At 48.2% G+C, this 14347-nt stretch overlaps 3 protein-coding genes across 3 annotated transcripts; 2 read left to right on the forward strand and 1 right to left on the reverse strand.

Moving 5' to 3' along the window:
- Window positions 1-1825: 1825 nt before the first annotated feature.
- LOC128270647 (uncharacterized) lies at window positions 1826-4489 on the forward strand. The gene is made up of 4 exons (XM_053008055.1): window positions 1826-3057; window positions 3161-3413; window positions 3541-3759; window positions 3811-4489. The coding sequence occupies exons 1-4, from the start codon at window positions 1828-1830 to the stop codon at window positions 3984-3986; spliced, it is 1878 nt and encodes a 625-aa protein (XP_052864015.1). The 5' UTR covers window positions 1826-1827; the 3' UTR covers window positions 3987-4489.
- Window positions 4490-6673: 2184 nt separating this feature from the next.
- LOC128274276 (cyclin-dependent kinase 9) lies at window positions 6674-8061 on the forward strand. Its single transcript, XM_053012412.1, has 4 exons — window positions 6674-6837; window positions 6908-6992; window positions 7055-7312; window positions 7375-8061. Exons 1-4 carry the CDS (start codon window positions 6674-6676, stop codon window positions 8059-8061), a joined length of 1194 nt encoding a protein of 397 aa, XP_052868372.1.
- A 249-nt stretch (window positions 8062-8310) lies between these two features.
- On the reverse strand, window positions 8311-10242 carry LOC128270648 (GPI transamidase component PIG-T). The gene is made up of 2 exons (XM_053008056.1): window positions 10071-10242; window positions 8311-9997 (listed from the first exon to the last, which is right to left on the reverse strand). Exons 1-2 carry the CDS (start codon window positions 10240-10242, stop codon window positions 8370-8372), a joined length of 1800 nt encoding a protein of 599 aa, XP_052864016.1. The 3' UTR covers window positions 8311-8369.
- Window positions 10243-14347: the final 4105 nt, after the last annotated feature.

Below are 14347 nucleotides of genomic sequence, written 5' to 3' on the forward strand. Positions count from 1 at the left end.
GGTTTCAGCGTTATGAAAGCGCGAGTGCAAGATGCAGCAATAGGACCTAAAGGTTTAGAATGTTCTCGCAGTGATAGGTATGAAAATTAACACTTGCAACAAATGCAAACGTGCTGCTCAAACGGTTTAGCGCGAGATCGATAGCCATACGCTTGATTTAGGGAACATTTAATATCAAGCAACATTGAAGTAAAATGACCTTAAGTTTACTATGTGGTTCAAATTCACCGACTAGCATCGTTTCTTTTATCTACTACCAAGCGCTTCGGTTTACTACTGCAATTGATCATTGGAAACGGATCACTCTCAGCTTCGACACGTCCATTATCCTAAATGGTACGATATTCACCATAACCGTTTACCAAAAAGAAGATACATTGGAATCTCTAGCAATCGTATCACTATCGATCGTGTCACATTGATCATATATGGCTTGCCGCTTTAAAAACAAATCTACAACATTCCTTACACTACATGCTCGTGTAAGGCGTTCATGATTTCAAAAGAGAGTGTGGAGCTGTGGAATCGCCCTTTTCATTGATGCCATCGAAATGGGAGAAAATAACAGTTTTTGAATGCCTTTTGGGTATCCCCGTTTTGCGTACACAACCCTACCGATGAATGTGATTTTCGAATTTTACTAACCGAATCTCCAGCATTCATTGTTGGCCGCGCACTGTTCTCGTATTCGGATGTAATTTTTACAAAAACTATATGGCCGACTTGCGTCGCCGGAACGTTTAGACAGTCCTTTTCGGAATTGTGGTTGGAATCGGATAATATTTGTTCACGGACTGAGAGCGGAAATGAAACGGCGGATTAGCTTGTTGCTGGAGCTATAATGTGCTGTGCCGTGTTGAAAACAGGTATTAAGCTTTTTTAAGTCGCCCGAATGGGCTTACGGGAGGCATACCGTGGTCAGTTATTTGAAATGGAGCATTTCACGTACACCGCGGATAGGTATTGGAGAATTGCTAGTAATAAATAAAATATTGATTGTGTAAATGAGTTGACCAATTCAATGACGAAAGAAATTATTATATTTAAGAATCCAAAATTAATGGTTGGTTTATTTTATGAAACAACTCCTTATTTTTTAAGCAATTTCATTCAATTCAAGATTTTGCCGCCGCCGTTGGAAGCTGCGGGCGAATTTCGTTTGACATTTGAGGCCATTTTTGACAGCCCGGAGCACCCGCCAGACGTCAAATTAGTCATAACAGTGTTTATGTTTTCTTTAGGCACGTTTATTTGTCCTGGATTTGGTCCTGATCTAGTTACGGAAGAGTTGGCTGCCGTTTTATGTTGATAAATTTTAGATTCTAACCTTTTTACCACTGACCAAAGTGTTCGCGAAGTGCCCCGCCACCAGCCGCCGTGAAGGTCCGCGATGCACAGTGCGTACGTTCGCCGAGTGGACAGCGATCAAGTTCACGCATAGTTAGTTACCTCTGTGCTTTTTTCTCTTTGCCCGTTTTCGCAGAATGATAGTATTATTTTGCTGAGGCAAAGGAAAAAATGATGAATCTGTAGCAGTGCCTCGGTTTCATTTCGCTCGAGACACGGGACAAAAGCGGCAAAAGCGGACGAATGGTGGTGATCAGTGGCGGAAGCGAGTAGCGAGAAATCCAGTTGCCTTTGCGCCGAGTGTGTGTGAAGGAAAAGTGTGTGGGGCAAAGAATCTCCTCAATCGCTCGGTTAGACGAAATCAACCCACCCCAAACCACCCACTCACGCCCACCACCATCCGGAAACGTGCATCACACTCATCGGTGGCCTATCTCCCGTTTAGGCCCGACGCCCTTGCGGAACGACGACGGTCGGTTAATGCACTGCGGTAATCAGAGTGGTATGGCTACTCTGTTACAGCAAAAAAGTTTCATGAAAACCGTAACCAACGTAGTGGTAAATGGAACTGACAATGGCCAGGCCGGGGCAAGCGCAACAATTGTCGCCTCGTCCACCGTCTCAGCAGCAGCAGCAGCAGCGGTACCGAACGGAGGAACGGTGGCATCTGCCAATCATCCGGCACAAACGTTTCTTCCGGTTACGGCGAAACCTGCAAACCACCAGCAGCAGATGCATCACCACCAACCACCGGCACTGATTGCGGTGTCATCCACGGTACCGCCGCTCTCCGCTGCCGGTCTCTCCTCTAGTTCCACTTCCGCCGCCACTACCACCACCACCATCATTAACGCTAATAGCACGCAGCAGCTTCACAAACATCCTCCGCTACTGCAGCAAATATTTATTCAAAAAAATCATCAAACATCGATGGGCGGCGGCGGCGTTGGTCAAACGACGGGCCTTATTCTGGTGCCGGCCACTATGGAAGCATCGGCATCCGGGACGTCGTTTGCCGGGCGCACGTTCGCGGGGCGCACCATACTCCGTGCCCCTGGCGGCGCCACTACCATCAGCTTAGCTTCCGTTGCTCAGGTGCCGTCGCAGATCGACGGCAGCTTCCGGCAGCAGCATATCATGAATGCCACCACCACTGGCAGCACACACCCAATAAGTGATGTCCTTACCACGACAACGACTGCAACACCTTCGTGCCCGGTCAACAATACCGTTGTTGCACTGCAAACTGTGAATGGCGGCATTCATTCACAGCAGCAGCAGCAGCCCCAGCAAAGTGGCGATGGATTCGGGAGTTCGTCGATGATGCCACCAGTTTCGCACGCACCGACCCATCAGCAACAGTCACCTTCCACCTGCGCGGCGGCGGGCACACCGGTAGCGGACAACACAACACGTGAGGCCACCACCGTTGCCACAGTGGCCGGCGACTCGCAAGATACCAAAGAAACGATCCCGGACGAGGGCGAGCAGGAGGCCGAACCGGAGATCGACATCGTGATCAATAACGTCGTCTGCTCGTTCAGCGTCCGCTGTCATCTCAATCTGCGGGACATTGCCATGAACGGGTACAATGTGGAGTTTCGCCGCGAGAACGGCATGATGACGATGAAGCTCCGGCGCCCGTACACGACCGCTTCGATCTGGTCGTCCGGCAAAATCACCTGCACCGGTGCAACGTCGGAGGATCAGGTTGAATGAACTTTTCAGCTCCCATCCCAGCTGTCCCGCTCACCCCAGCTCTCATCCATCCAGCCATCGTTAATGCGCCCCATTCTTTTGCTCGGTTTTACAGGCCAAGGTTGCGGCCCGTCGGTACTCACGTTGCCTTCAGACCCTCGGCTATAACGTGCGTTTGAGAAACTTTCGCATCGTCAACGTGCTCGGCACCTGCAGTATGCCGTGGGGCATCATGATCGTGAACTTCTCTGAACGGTACCGCAAGGAAGCGAGCTACGAACCGGAACTGCACCCGGGCGTCACGTACAAGCTGCTGAAACCGAAAGCCACGCTGAAAATATTCTCGACCGGAAGCATTACCGTCACCGGTAAGTACGGTCTCGGGGTGGATCTTGTGATTTTCTGCCTTCTTTTTATGTTTGTTCTGTGATAAACGAACATCATTTGTGGCACAAATTTTGCGGCAAAAATTGATAATTACTTCTCATCACTCAGCGGCAAGCGTGGCGTTCGTACAGGAAGCCATCGAGCATATCTATCCGCGGGTGTACGAGTTTCGCAAGAAACGCACGCCACTGGAGAAGCAGGAGTTGCTTAAGCCGCCAGTCTTCGATGTGCAAGACACCGATCAGTTGATCGAGGAGGACGCCGGTGGCGACATCGAAATGCTCGACGCGATGGATGGTACCGAAGCGGCCGAAGATAGCAGCGGCGGTGCGGCGGCGGCGGCGGCGGACGTGTTCGATTCGTTGCGCGGAATCACAGATACTGTACCCAACAAGTACAGCACCAAAGCAATACAGAAGAGCAGCAGTTCACGCGTCAACAGCGGACTAGAGCGGCAACGGATCCGTCGGCATCGTCCGCCCGGTCGCGAAGCAATGTACAGCGATCCGATGACGGATGACGATGACGATGATGCTAACGTTAGCGAAATTTGAGCATTAGACTGCCCGAGATACAACACACTACACTGTGCGACTGTGAGTTAACGTAACGGCGCGGGTCCCAACAAGCGCGCGGGGGATGGTGATGTTTGCCGCGCCCCCAATTTCTTTTCGTGGGATCACTCACACAGATCGTATCGATCTGAACACCACAAACACACCCAACACACAAAAAGGATAACAGTAAAACCTACAGCAATAACAGGGCCGTCAAACGCCCAATATCCCCGGGGGGGCCGCCGGGGGCCCCCGGGCCAAACGTAAAACGCTGGGAGTGGGATCCGCCTTCTCCCGTGACCACAGCCACTGACCAAGAATTCATAGTTTCAATATCATCATCGTCTACGCCGGACGCCGGAAGCTCTAATAATAACCCGATGCTCCATCCACCCGCCGCCGCCGGGTGGTGGTGACGGGATGGACTGTTTTGATGCAAAAGTTTTCGGTTTTTTTAGTGCATGCCGTTTTTCTTTTTTCTAGTTTCGAAATCATGGAATAATTACTAACAAAGTGCTTGACTATATACAATGTTTTATAGAAGAAGAAAGCGGGGGAAAGAATAATGAGAGCGAAAGAGGAAAATTAGAAGATATGTACGTGAGTTGTGAGTGAAGTGAAACGAAAAATTAATCAAACAAACTAATACCGTTCCTGACACGGTTACGGCGCGCGCGTTGTGTACGGCAAATGATTATGTGTAGGAGATACATTTTTAACATTAAGCAACAAGAGGAAGGGTGAACACAGACTCTTCAATGACAAATCTACGGTAACGATAAGCAACAACCCAATAAACGCCTAACTTATCTGTACTTTTCCCGGTGCAGGTCGGAGTGCACGTCGAAGAGGAAAAGTGAAACGTATAGCCAGCGCTCTAATTACTCAGAAATATAATTTACACAAAGTGTCTGGTCAGGGTATGCGTGCGAGAGGCGGTCAGAGGCAGAACGGTTCGCAAAGAACGTCCCATCTGTTTTAGTTTGTCGTTGGTTTAGTTTTAGCAGTTTAGGGCAAAAGTGCTGACACGCAAAAAGGTGTATCCCTGTTTTCTCACTTTTCTTTTCTCTAAAGAATGCATAGTATTTCGAATCAACTACCAGTTCTACGATTGCTTCCTATTCCCTGCGTCCCCCCCGCGTGCTGGGAACACGTTTTCGTCGGCGTAGATCACTCTCGTTCTCGTCGGAACTAATCCTACGGTAAATCCCAGCCCAGTCATGTGCAAAGGAAAGTGGCCACGTATAATACTCGACCAATAAAAGGAGGGTGTGCAGCTGGAAAAACAACCCGCTGATTTTCTGCGCTCTACACACACACACTGTGGACCACACTCTTCTAGACTGCAGGATCGGCCCCAGTATCCAGTAATTCACATTAACTTAGGAAAAGAAAACCAACACACGGAAGCCACTTTCACGGCACAATAGGCATGTGAAGTGAACCAAAGAACTTACCTAAACATACGGCGTGCAGCGGCTTGGCGCGGAAAAGGACATTGCGAGGCGCGGAATATCCAGCGAAAGCATACTCCTGAATTCCGGGATGTGACAGTCCGGTTGAATTCGTATTAAAATTTAACATCCTACTCTATAGACTTTCCTGCCCAAAGTAAAATTCACGACATCATCCTGCGAACGAAAGAGAAAGGTAGAGAGAGAGAGCGAGAAAGGGAAAAAGAGTAGTTTGAGCTTATAAAGGCGGATGTTAAGTCGTTCCATTGTTTTGTGTATCTGTGTTTCGATAAACAAAGAAAACCAGAAATCAAGCATCATAATTAATAAGCAAAAAAGCCTTAATCATAATGGATCATAGTAACCAGAGAAACGGCGGTATGTGCGGTTCGAGAGACGATCGTAGAAATCAAACTAAAACCCACTGGCGATCGATGCGTACCGCGTACTGTGATGATGGTGGCGACCGGCGGCTTCTGAAAGATCTGAAATGGGGAAAAAAGGTTAGAAGTAGCGAATGAGCGAGAGACATTAGGACCGGAAAATGTGTGCAAGATGCGGGGGGGCGGTGAAGATCGCGATCGCGACGCGTTTCGAGGTTGTCTCCGGCTTTCGTGGGTTAGATTAGAGCTGTACGAGTAAGAAATATTTGTAAAACGGAAATTCGACGGAAGAAAATTTGAATAAAACCCAGACTTGTAGGTAAGACTTGTTGGTTAAACACGGAATCAGCGTGTATGGATTACGAGGCCGAGGTCGTGGCCTGAAAAAGATCTGCAACGCAAGTGGCAATATATTTAGTACAAGTGTGACCAACTAACATCGCGTGATACTAAGAAGATTATGAGAATTGAGTGTTTGAAACTGGCCGTTGGTCGGTGTCGCTTAAAATCTAAATCTAAAACACTAAACTTAGGCAGCTTTCAGATTGCCTGGGCAAGGTATGCAATCCGGTAATCACTACTCTTTTGACCGTTTACCGTATCTCAGGCCGGAAAACATGGGAGCTTATTTCAATCACCGCCTGCGTGAGTGAAGCGAGCCCTTAGCAAAATCCTACAAAGATAGTACCTGTCAAAACTGACAGCTGGCGCCGTTCCGACGTCATTGTGTGTTGTGTTGTTTTCCAGACTGATCAGCATCAAAATAAATATATAATTAAATATTGTTGAGCGAAAAGGATCGTGTTTTCCCGATCCTCGATCGCAAAGTGCACACCGCTGCAACATCATGAGTGCGGCCGAACATTCCGGCTCCGGCAGCCAGGTAGCGACTTCGAGCACGATGCTCAGTTTGGCCGATAAGCAGAAGTACATCGAAAACTACGACTTCCCGTACTGCGACGAGTCCAGCAAGTACGAGAAGGTGACCAAAATTGGCCAAGGAACTTTCGGGTAAGCATGGGTCCTGCCCGGTCAACTCCGGGACTGCATTTCTACCTCTGTTTCGTTTCGCCCCGCGCAGTGAGGTGTTCAAAGCGAGAGAGAAGAAATCGACAAAAAAGTTTGTTGCCCTGAAGAAGGTGCTGATGGAGAACGAAAAGGAAGGCGTAAGTACGGCAGCCGTATCGTCGGTATTCTCGCTTATTGCCGGCCTTCGATTTTATTGCAGTTCCCGATTACGGCGCTGCGTGAGATTCGTATTTTACAGCTGTTGAAACACGAGAACGTGGTGAACTTAATAGAGATCTGCCGTACCAAAGCCACAGCCCACAATCGGTACCGCTCGACGTTCTACCTGGTGTTCGATTTCTGCGAGCACGATCTGGCAGGGCTGCTGTCGAACATCAACGTCAAGTTCAACCTGGGCGAGATCAAGAAAGTGATGCAGCAGCTACTAAACGGATTGTACTACATCCACAGCAATAAGGTACAAGCGACCGTGTAGTTCGGTAAGCCTGCCCCTTTTTTACACTATTCCCCTCCCCGCAGATTCTACACCGTGACATGAAGGCAGCGAACGTGTTGATAACGAAGAACGGTGTCCTGAAACTGGCCGATTTCGGTCTGGCGCGTGCATTTAGCGTATCCAAGAATGGTCAACCGAATCGCTACACGAACCGTGTCGTCACGTTGTGGTACCGACCGCCAGAGCTACTGCTGGGCGATAGGAACTACGGCCCACCGGTTGACATGTGGGGCGCTGGGTGCATTATGGCCGAAATGTGGACCCGTTCACCGATCATGCAGGGCGCAACGGAGCAGCAGCAGCTGATACTGATCTCGCAGCTTTGCGGTTCCTTTACGAGTGATGTCTGGCCGGATGTTGACAATTTGGAGCTTTTCCACAAGATGGAACTTCCGATGGGTCACAAGCGGAAGGTACGGGAACGTCTGCGACCGTACGTGAAGGATCCGAACGGAATCGATCTGCTCGACAATCTGCTGATGCTGGATCCGAAGAAGCGCATCGACGCCGACACGGCCCTTAACCACGATTTTTTCTGGACCGATCCGATGCCGTGTGATTTGAGTAAAATGCTGTCGCAGCATACACAAAGTATGTTCGAGTATCTGACACCGCCACGACGCCCCGGGCACGGACGACACTACCAGCAGCAGATGGTGAACATGCAGGCGAAACCACAGGACAATAGCTATCAAGATCGTGTGTACTAAAAGGGCTCGGTGAGTGACGATATGGTATGAATAAGACTAAGCGGTCAGACCAGGGTCACCAGGGCCTTTGGCTGGTCGTATAATTTGCTGTTCCACTGTTGCTGTACGAATAAAAAGAGATACTTTTCCATTAAACATAACGCACGAGACACGGATTTTCCGGTTTCAACATTGGTTGTGAGGACACTCACGAAAGAATCCATGTTTCTCCTATAATGAAACAATGAATTGCTATTTATTTTAGTACCATTAAACAGGCCGTTTCTTCGGAATGAAACTGAATCTGACTAGTGACCCGCTCTGCCCGTTTATTCCGTATCGGGAGCACTCAAATCTTCGCTCCCATCACCGCCGGTCAGCTGCTCGTTTGGTGCATCCACTTCGGCCTCCTCAACGGCCGCATCCTTCAGACGAAAGAATTGTTTCACCTTTTCCCCGAACGACGTCCGGCCCGTGTCTTTGCCCTTCGCTACGATCCGTTTCGTAGAGATGTTGTGGATGGGACCAAAAGCAAGCGCTACGACGGTACACGCCAGGCAGATTACATTATACGGCATGCTAAAGTCCGGTGTCGGCAGGGTAAGAAGCAGCGATTCGGTTCGGAGTTGCAGAAAGTAACCGGCCTGCTGGGTAGCGTTAAACGACTGCCGGAAAAGGGCGGCTTCGCGAGGAACCGAACTATAGTTCCGTGCGGAAGGTAGGAGAAGCGAAATGATCGACGATGGAATGTAGTGGCCGTGGTTAGCATCGGGCGGATACTCTTGCCACTTGAGAAAGATGTAATCGAAATCGAAAGAAAGTTCGACAGTGGTCCGGGCTGGAATTCGGATACCGATCTCTAGTCCGTACGGTCGCTCCCGTTGAACACCGGGAGTGTAGTGCAGAAAGGCGGGTTTCAGGCGCTGCTCACCGTAGCGGATCGTAAGCGTGTGCAGGTAAATCGGAACGAACCACGGAATGGTCTCGAAGACCACCAGATCCAGCGGGCCCCAGTGGTTGTTGGTGATTTGCGTCACAATCTTGCCGCGCTCCTGACCAACACCCAGTATGTAGCGTTTCGCGTAGATGGGCGGTGGTCCGGCCACTACAATCACCCCCGGATCGCGCTTATCCATTACCGCCACGTTAAACATCGCCCGACGACCCCTTGCCGCAATCGCTTCGAACTGTTTCACGTCGTAACGCTGAAGCACGGTACGGGCCCCTCCTCGCAGGGACACGATCGTCGCGTCGGCCTTTTGTGACACGTCGTAACTGCTGTCCGTCACGTCCAGGTACACGTTGCTGGATGTGGCTAGCGCACAGGAACCTTCCATGCCTTGGCTAAACAACTTCCGGATGGACCAGTTCGGGCCTCCGAACAACCGCAAATCTTGCACCACATTTACGGTTTGTTTCACCTCGAGCTGGAACTGGCTACATTCGGCATCGGCACACAGTTTGCGGATGTGAACGCCCAGCGAGTGATAGTTGCTCGCATAGATGCTATCGGGAACCAGAAGCGAGACCATTCCTTCCCGGGACCGACACGGCAGTAGCTTTGCCCAGGGTGTTAAGTTTTCCGTGCAAACAATTTCCCGTGGTAAAACCGCATAGCGTAGAATCGGCTCCGGCTGTCCGGGGAAGCGGTGGGTTTGTGGTCTCAGCGAGTGCAACGGTTCGTACGTGTTGCTTGGATCGATGAAACTAAGCGAGGCACAGAAGAGACCCGACAGCGTTCCGCAGAGCATCTTCCACCGATCGTCGATCGACGATGAACGCTGATCCGAAGGCTCAAACCACGCCCAGACTTCGGCTCCTGGGCCAGCATCGGTTACCGGGTAGCCCCAGGTTTCGTATCGCCACAGGCCGTACGTGAAGCTCAAGTGGAGCTCTTGCACGCCGAAGTGATGGAATAGTTCAGCCAACGGGCGAGCCACCAGATTGGTGTGGAGCACTATAATACAGAACACGTGAAACGTGAATCTCAAGCCAAGGTAACGAGTTACTAACATTCAAGATGCACTTACGACTATCATTGACGCCGAGTTCCCAGCGGGTCGTGAACTGGAAGTAGCTGTACACGAACCTATCCGGAAGGGGTTTGATAAAAAGTTCTTCGTCGAATGTGTCGGAAAACCCCGCCAAAAGCGGCACGAAGCCCACGGCCAGCACGGCGATCCACACCGTCGTTCTCCACATTCTGCCCGGTTTTAAATGTTTAAGCTTTGGCCAAAATCGTTCGTTTGCCGGGAGAATGAAAACCAAAACAAATACGGCGACACCCTTTTTGACATTTGGAAAGCGACACACACAATGTTTGCATTGCAGGGTTGAATCGAATGCTATATTTAGTACTATTCAAATGATTTCAAAATCAATCAAATTCAAATTTGCAGAGTCCTTAACCGTTGTTCTGCATGACCAAAGGCTCGCCGTCGCGACTCGGTCGAAATGGTTTACTCACAAAGAAAGGCTCATTACACTTGTGAATTACCGGTGAGTTAGCGAATTATCATGACCTAGAATTTATCTTTCATGTCTTTGTCTCTTTATGTATTTTTTCCTTTTCACTAGAAACCTGCTGGTCTTTCTATCTCTCGGCCGCCGCCGTCTTCTCAAACTTCAGCGAATGCGTGTCCCGCAAGCTGTCGAGCAAGATCGGCGCTCCTCTCGCAGGACATCATCATGCTGGGCAAGTGCAGTACATCCGCTGCCGATTGAAGAAAGTACCCCTGTTTGCCAGCGTCGGCGGCCTCTCGGACGACTGCGTTCACCCGGACTATCTGCCAAAGCAGGTGAAGGGAGTAGCGGAAGTAACTCCGAAAACGGCGGCTGGGAGGCGCAGGAGGAGATCACCTTTACGGTTCGCTGCCTGGTGGGGTCCAGCTGTGTGATAATGCTGTTTATTGTAGTGTTTCTCCTCAAGACTGTTTTTTTTTATGAATAAAGACCCTCGGCCTGTATTTATTTCCCAATATATTCTCTTAAAACCGTAAAAGCCATCTTAAGAGTTTTCTTTTTTTTCGCTGAAATTGGAAAGAAATTGGCCCCAAAGAAATGGGGCCAGACTCGTAACAATGCACGGAAGAAAATCAGTTTCCGTTGCTTGCATACAAATTTTTGAAACCAAAAGTTGCATGCAATATTGCGTTCAATGTCCGTCCAATGGATTCCATAAAACCAGTTCTTATCCGTTTCTGTCGCCAGCGTTCATTGTCAAGCATTTGTTCAAGCCGTCGGGATGCTTCTTTTTAAGATAGATGTGGACAATGTTGGGATCAACTGGATACAGTATGGAGCTTATTCGCCAGATATGTTTCCGATCGCACGTCGATGTTGATCTTACTTGAAGACCTACGGCAGATTATAACGGCTACAAGTAAACAACTCGATGATCGTCATCGGGAGCTCTGGTTCCGGGGCTCTATACAAAAGGCAGGGATTGGTGTTTCAAACAATTTGATCGACATCTGTGACGTGGTTGATCGCGTTAAGTTTGAAGCGATGACATTACATTTATCTGATTCACACTCACGTTTAAACGGTACCGTTGAAATCGTCGATTAACGGGGCGGGCCGTTACGCTTAGGTGATACAAAATAGAGCATCGTACGTAATTCCTAGATTGCGGTAGCCTCGCCAGCCTCCCTAATGCGTAATTCATTACAGACTGATGTCAGCATAAGATGGATCGACAAGGGCTGTCCACCAAAACAGCCACTCCTTGGAACGGCACTCTATGGAGTCGTTAAGAATTACAGCCGTGATTCGAGATTGGCTTTTGATCCGGAATATGCTAGATATGGAAGGTTGTAAAACGGAATAGTATCACAGCGTGATGTACACGCAGTGATCCAAAATGTTAATTGAATTAGGGTTTTTACAGTAGGCTCGTATTTTAATTTCAATATTCCGTTTAATCTTTGCTTATCGCTATCACAATCTGGGAAGAAAATAAGTTTTGATAAGTATGGTACGTCCGAGAAATTCCACGATCAATAAAATTCGTTCTTCTAAGATTTAAAAACAAAATAAAAATATTGAATTAAGTTTCGATTTTACTATAAAGATAATTAGTACACTTTCAGGTCGTTTCCATTGCGTTTTCTATGGGAATGCCGCCTCTAATCGTCCCGGTATTGCTCTAACTGTATTCGATAGCTTCCATACCATACTTACATTGAAAATTGATCTTTTCAATCTTTCCTCAAGCTAATTTGCCTTGTCGTATTTTCGAAACGAATGTCCAGTGTTTATGCTCGCATTTACAACTCCATTCGTCACAGCGTCCACAGCGTCCAACATCCAACTCTGACAATGATGTAAAAAACATAATTAATCGCAAATTTTCTGCGGAGCCTATTTTTACTGAAAGTCTACCCTAACTTTTTGACAGGATCATACGTGGCAACCTAACTCACTTAAACGTAGCGGTCGCCTTAGCAAATAGTAAGCCGCTAACTGAACACTAGTAAGCCACTGGTGAGAAGTTGCCCAGAATTGGGTTGGGTACGTAAAATGACATTGAGCTTAGTGTGACACGTGATGAAATGAATCCCCATTATACCCGCTACCCTACGCTGTCTGGGCTAACTAGAAAAGCACTCAAACAGCGTTTGCCGCATCCAACGCTGTCAGCGTAGCGTTTCTGGGAGTTCCTGCCAGCGACAGTTTCCATTCAATCTTACATTCATATCGTTAATCTTCCACACTCACGCGCACGCACACACACACACACTTAGCAGACATCTCATTATAATCCCTTCCACGCGGAAAAGCTTGAAATTGAAATAAAACATCTGTAACACCTTCCTGTAGCACCGCGGCACTTGCGGCCGGAATATTTTCTTTCGTTCCACGCAGATGAAGTGCCTGTGCACAGAGTGCTCTACGCCGAATAGAAATCAAACCACGGCCAACCAACCACACACCATACCCGGTTGGCACCCTCTATCAGGTCACATTGTCTATTTGGCTTCCAACTTCGCTGCCAGCAACGCAGCCAACCACGACCACAAGTGCGATGGAACCGACATAAGGGCCGGGTTCCTCATTAAACAGCACACAGGCCGGCAAACAAACCGGACCGGGAAAATAAATTCGTCCTGTCAGGGACGACCATCCGTGGCGAAGGCAAAAATACGTCGCCACGACGCACACACAACCAACGCGCTCTCGCTTCCAATTATCAAAGCCCCGACTCTGGATGCTCTTCGACCTGCGGCAAGGGGACCTTGATTTTGATGCGCGTCGTGATCTATCTGTGATGGTACGCTGCGAGTGTTTCGCTGGCGTGAGATGAAGTAGAAACCCTTCGGGCAACAATTTATCAACCGCACGCAGACCACGGTTGGCATATGGTTCTCTTGGCCAATCACTGGAAACCGGAGCAGCGAAAACGAAACTTCTCCTCTCAATCTCGGTTGCGTGTGCAGATGGCGGCTTTGTACTAAATAGAAGGGCGCTAAACACTAGCTTCCCTTCAGGCAGAACGGCAAAAATTTCGCTTTCACCATATTTGCATAAAGTGTACGGAGAGAGTGTAGTTGAAGAAGAAAATGTGTTGATGTAAATTGATTTCGAGTGAAGGATCTTGATCAGGCTGTTCAATAAGAAACAGAGAATTTTATTGTTTGAAATACGTTTTATTATTCAGTATGGCCTTCCTGAACATCAATACACTTGTTCCAAGGACATTCCAATTTATGAATTCCATCCCTGAACTGAGAATCTGGAAGGGCTGCAAAATACGCTCCGTTTCAGCTGTTATGAAATCATCATTTGATCGTTTGATGAAAAACGCTTTCCACGATGAATTGTTTGAGCTCTGGAAACAGATGGAAGTCGCTTGGGAACAAATCCTGTGAATACGGTGGATTCTCCAACAATTCGAACTTTAATGTATCTGGAAGGCCACACGAAACGAAAATAAACGATTTGACATTAATCTTTAACGTCAAATCGTTTATGAGTGTGCGGATTTATATACGATTTAACATTTTTACGCTCGGATTTACGGTTCATGTGGTCCTCCAGTATGGATTTTCGGCATTGTAAAAAGGCTCTTGTGACACGCTGCATTGGCCCGATGAAAAAGTAATTTTGTTGCTGTTTTTGAACGTCCTTAACGTGGATCGTCTTCAAGGTTTCTACGACCACGTTTAAATACAGCAACCCGTCCTTATAATCTTTCAACATTCTTTCATAAATTTCCTTTACTTTCGAAAAATCGATCTGACACGTCGATACTAAATGATTTGTTATTAAAGAAATAATTGACAGATAGAAACTTCCCGTACGTTCA

The sequence above is a fragment of the Anopheles cruzii genome, chromosome 3 (assembly GCF_943734635.1).
Source record: "Anopheles cruzii chromosome 3, idAnoCruzAS_RS32_06, whole genome shotgun sequence".
NCBI classification, from domain to species: domain Eukaryota; kingdom Metazoa; phylum Arthropoda; class Insecta; order Diptera; family Culicidae; genus Anopheles; species Anopheles cruzii.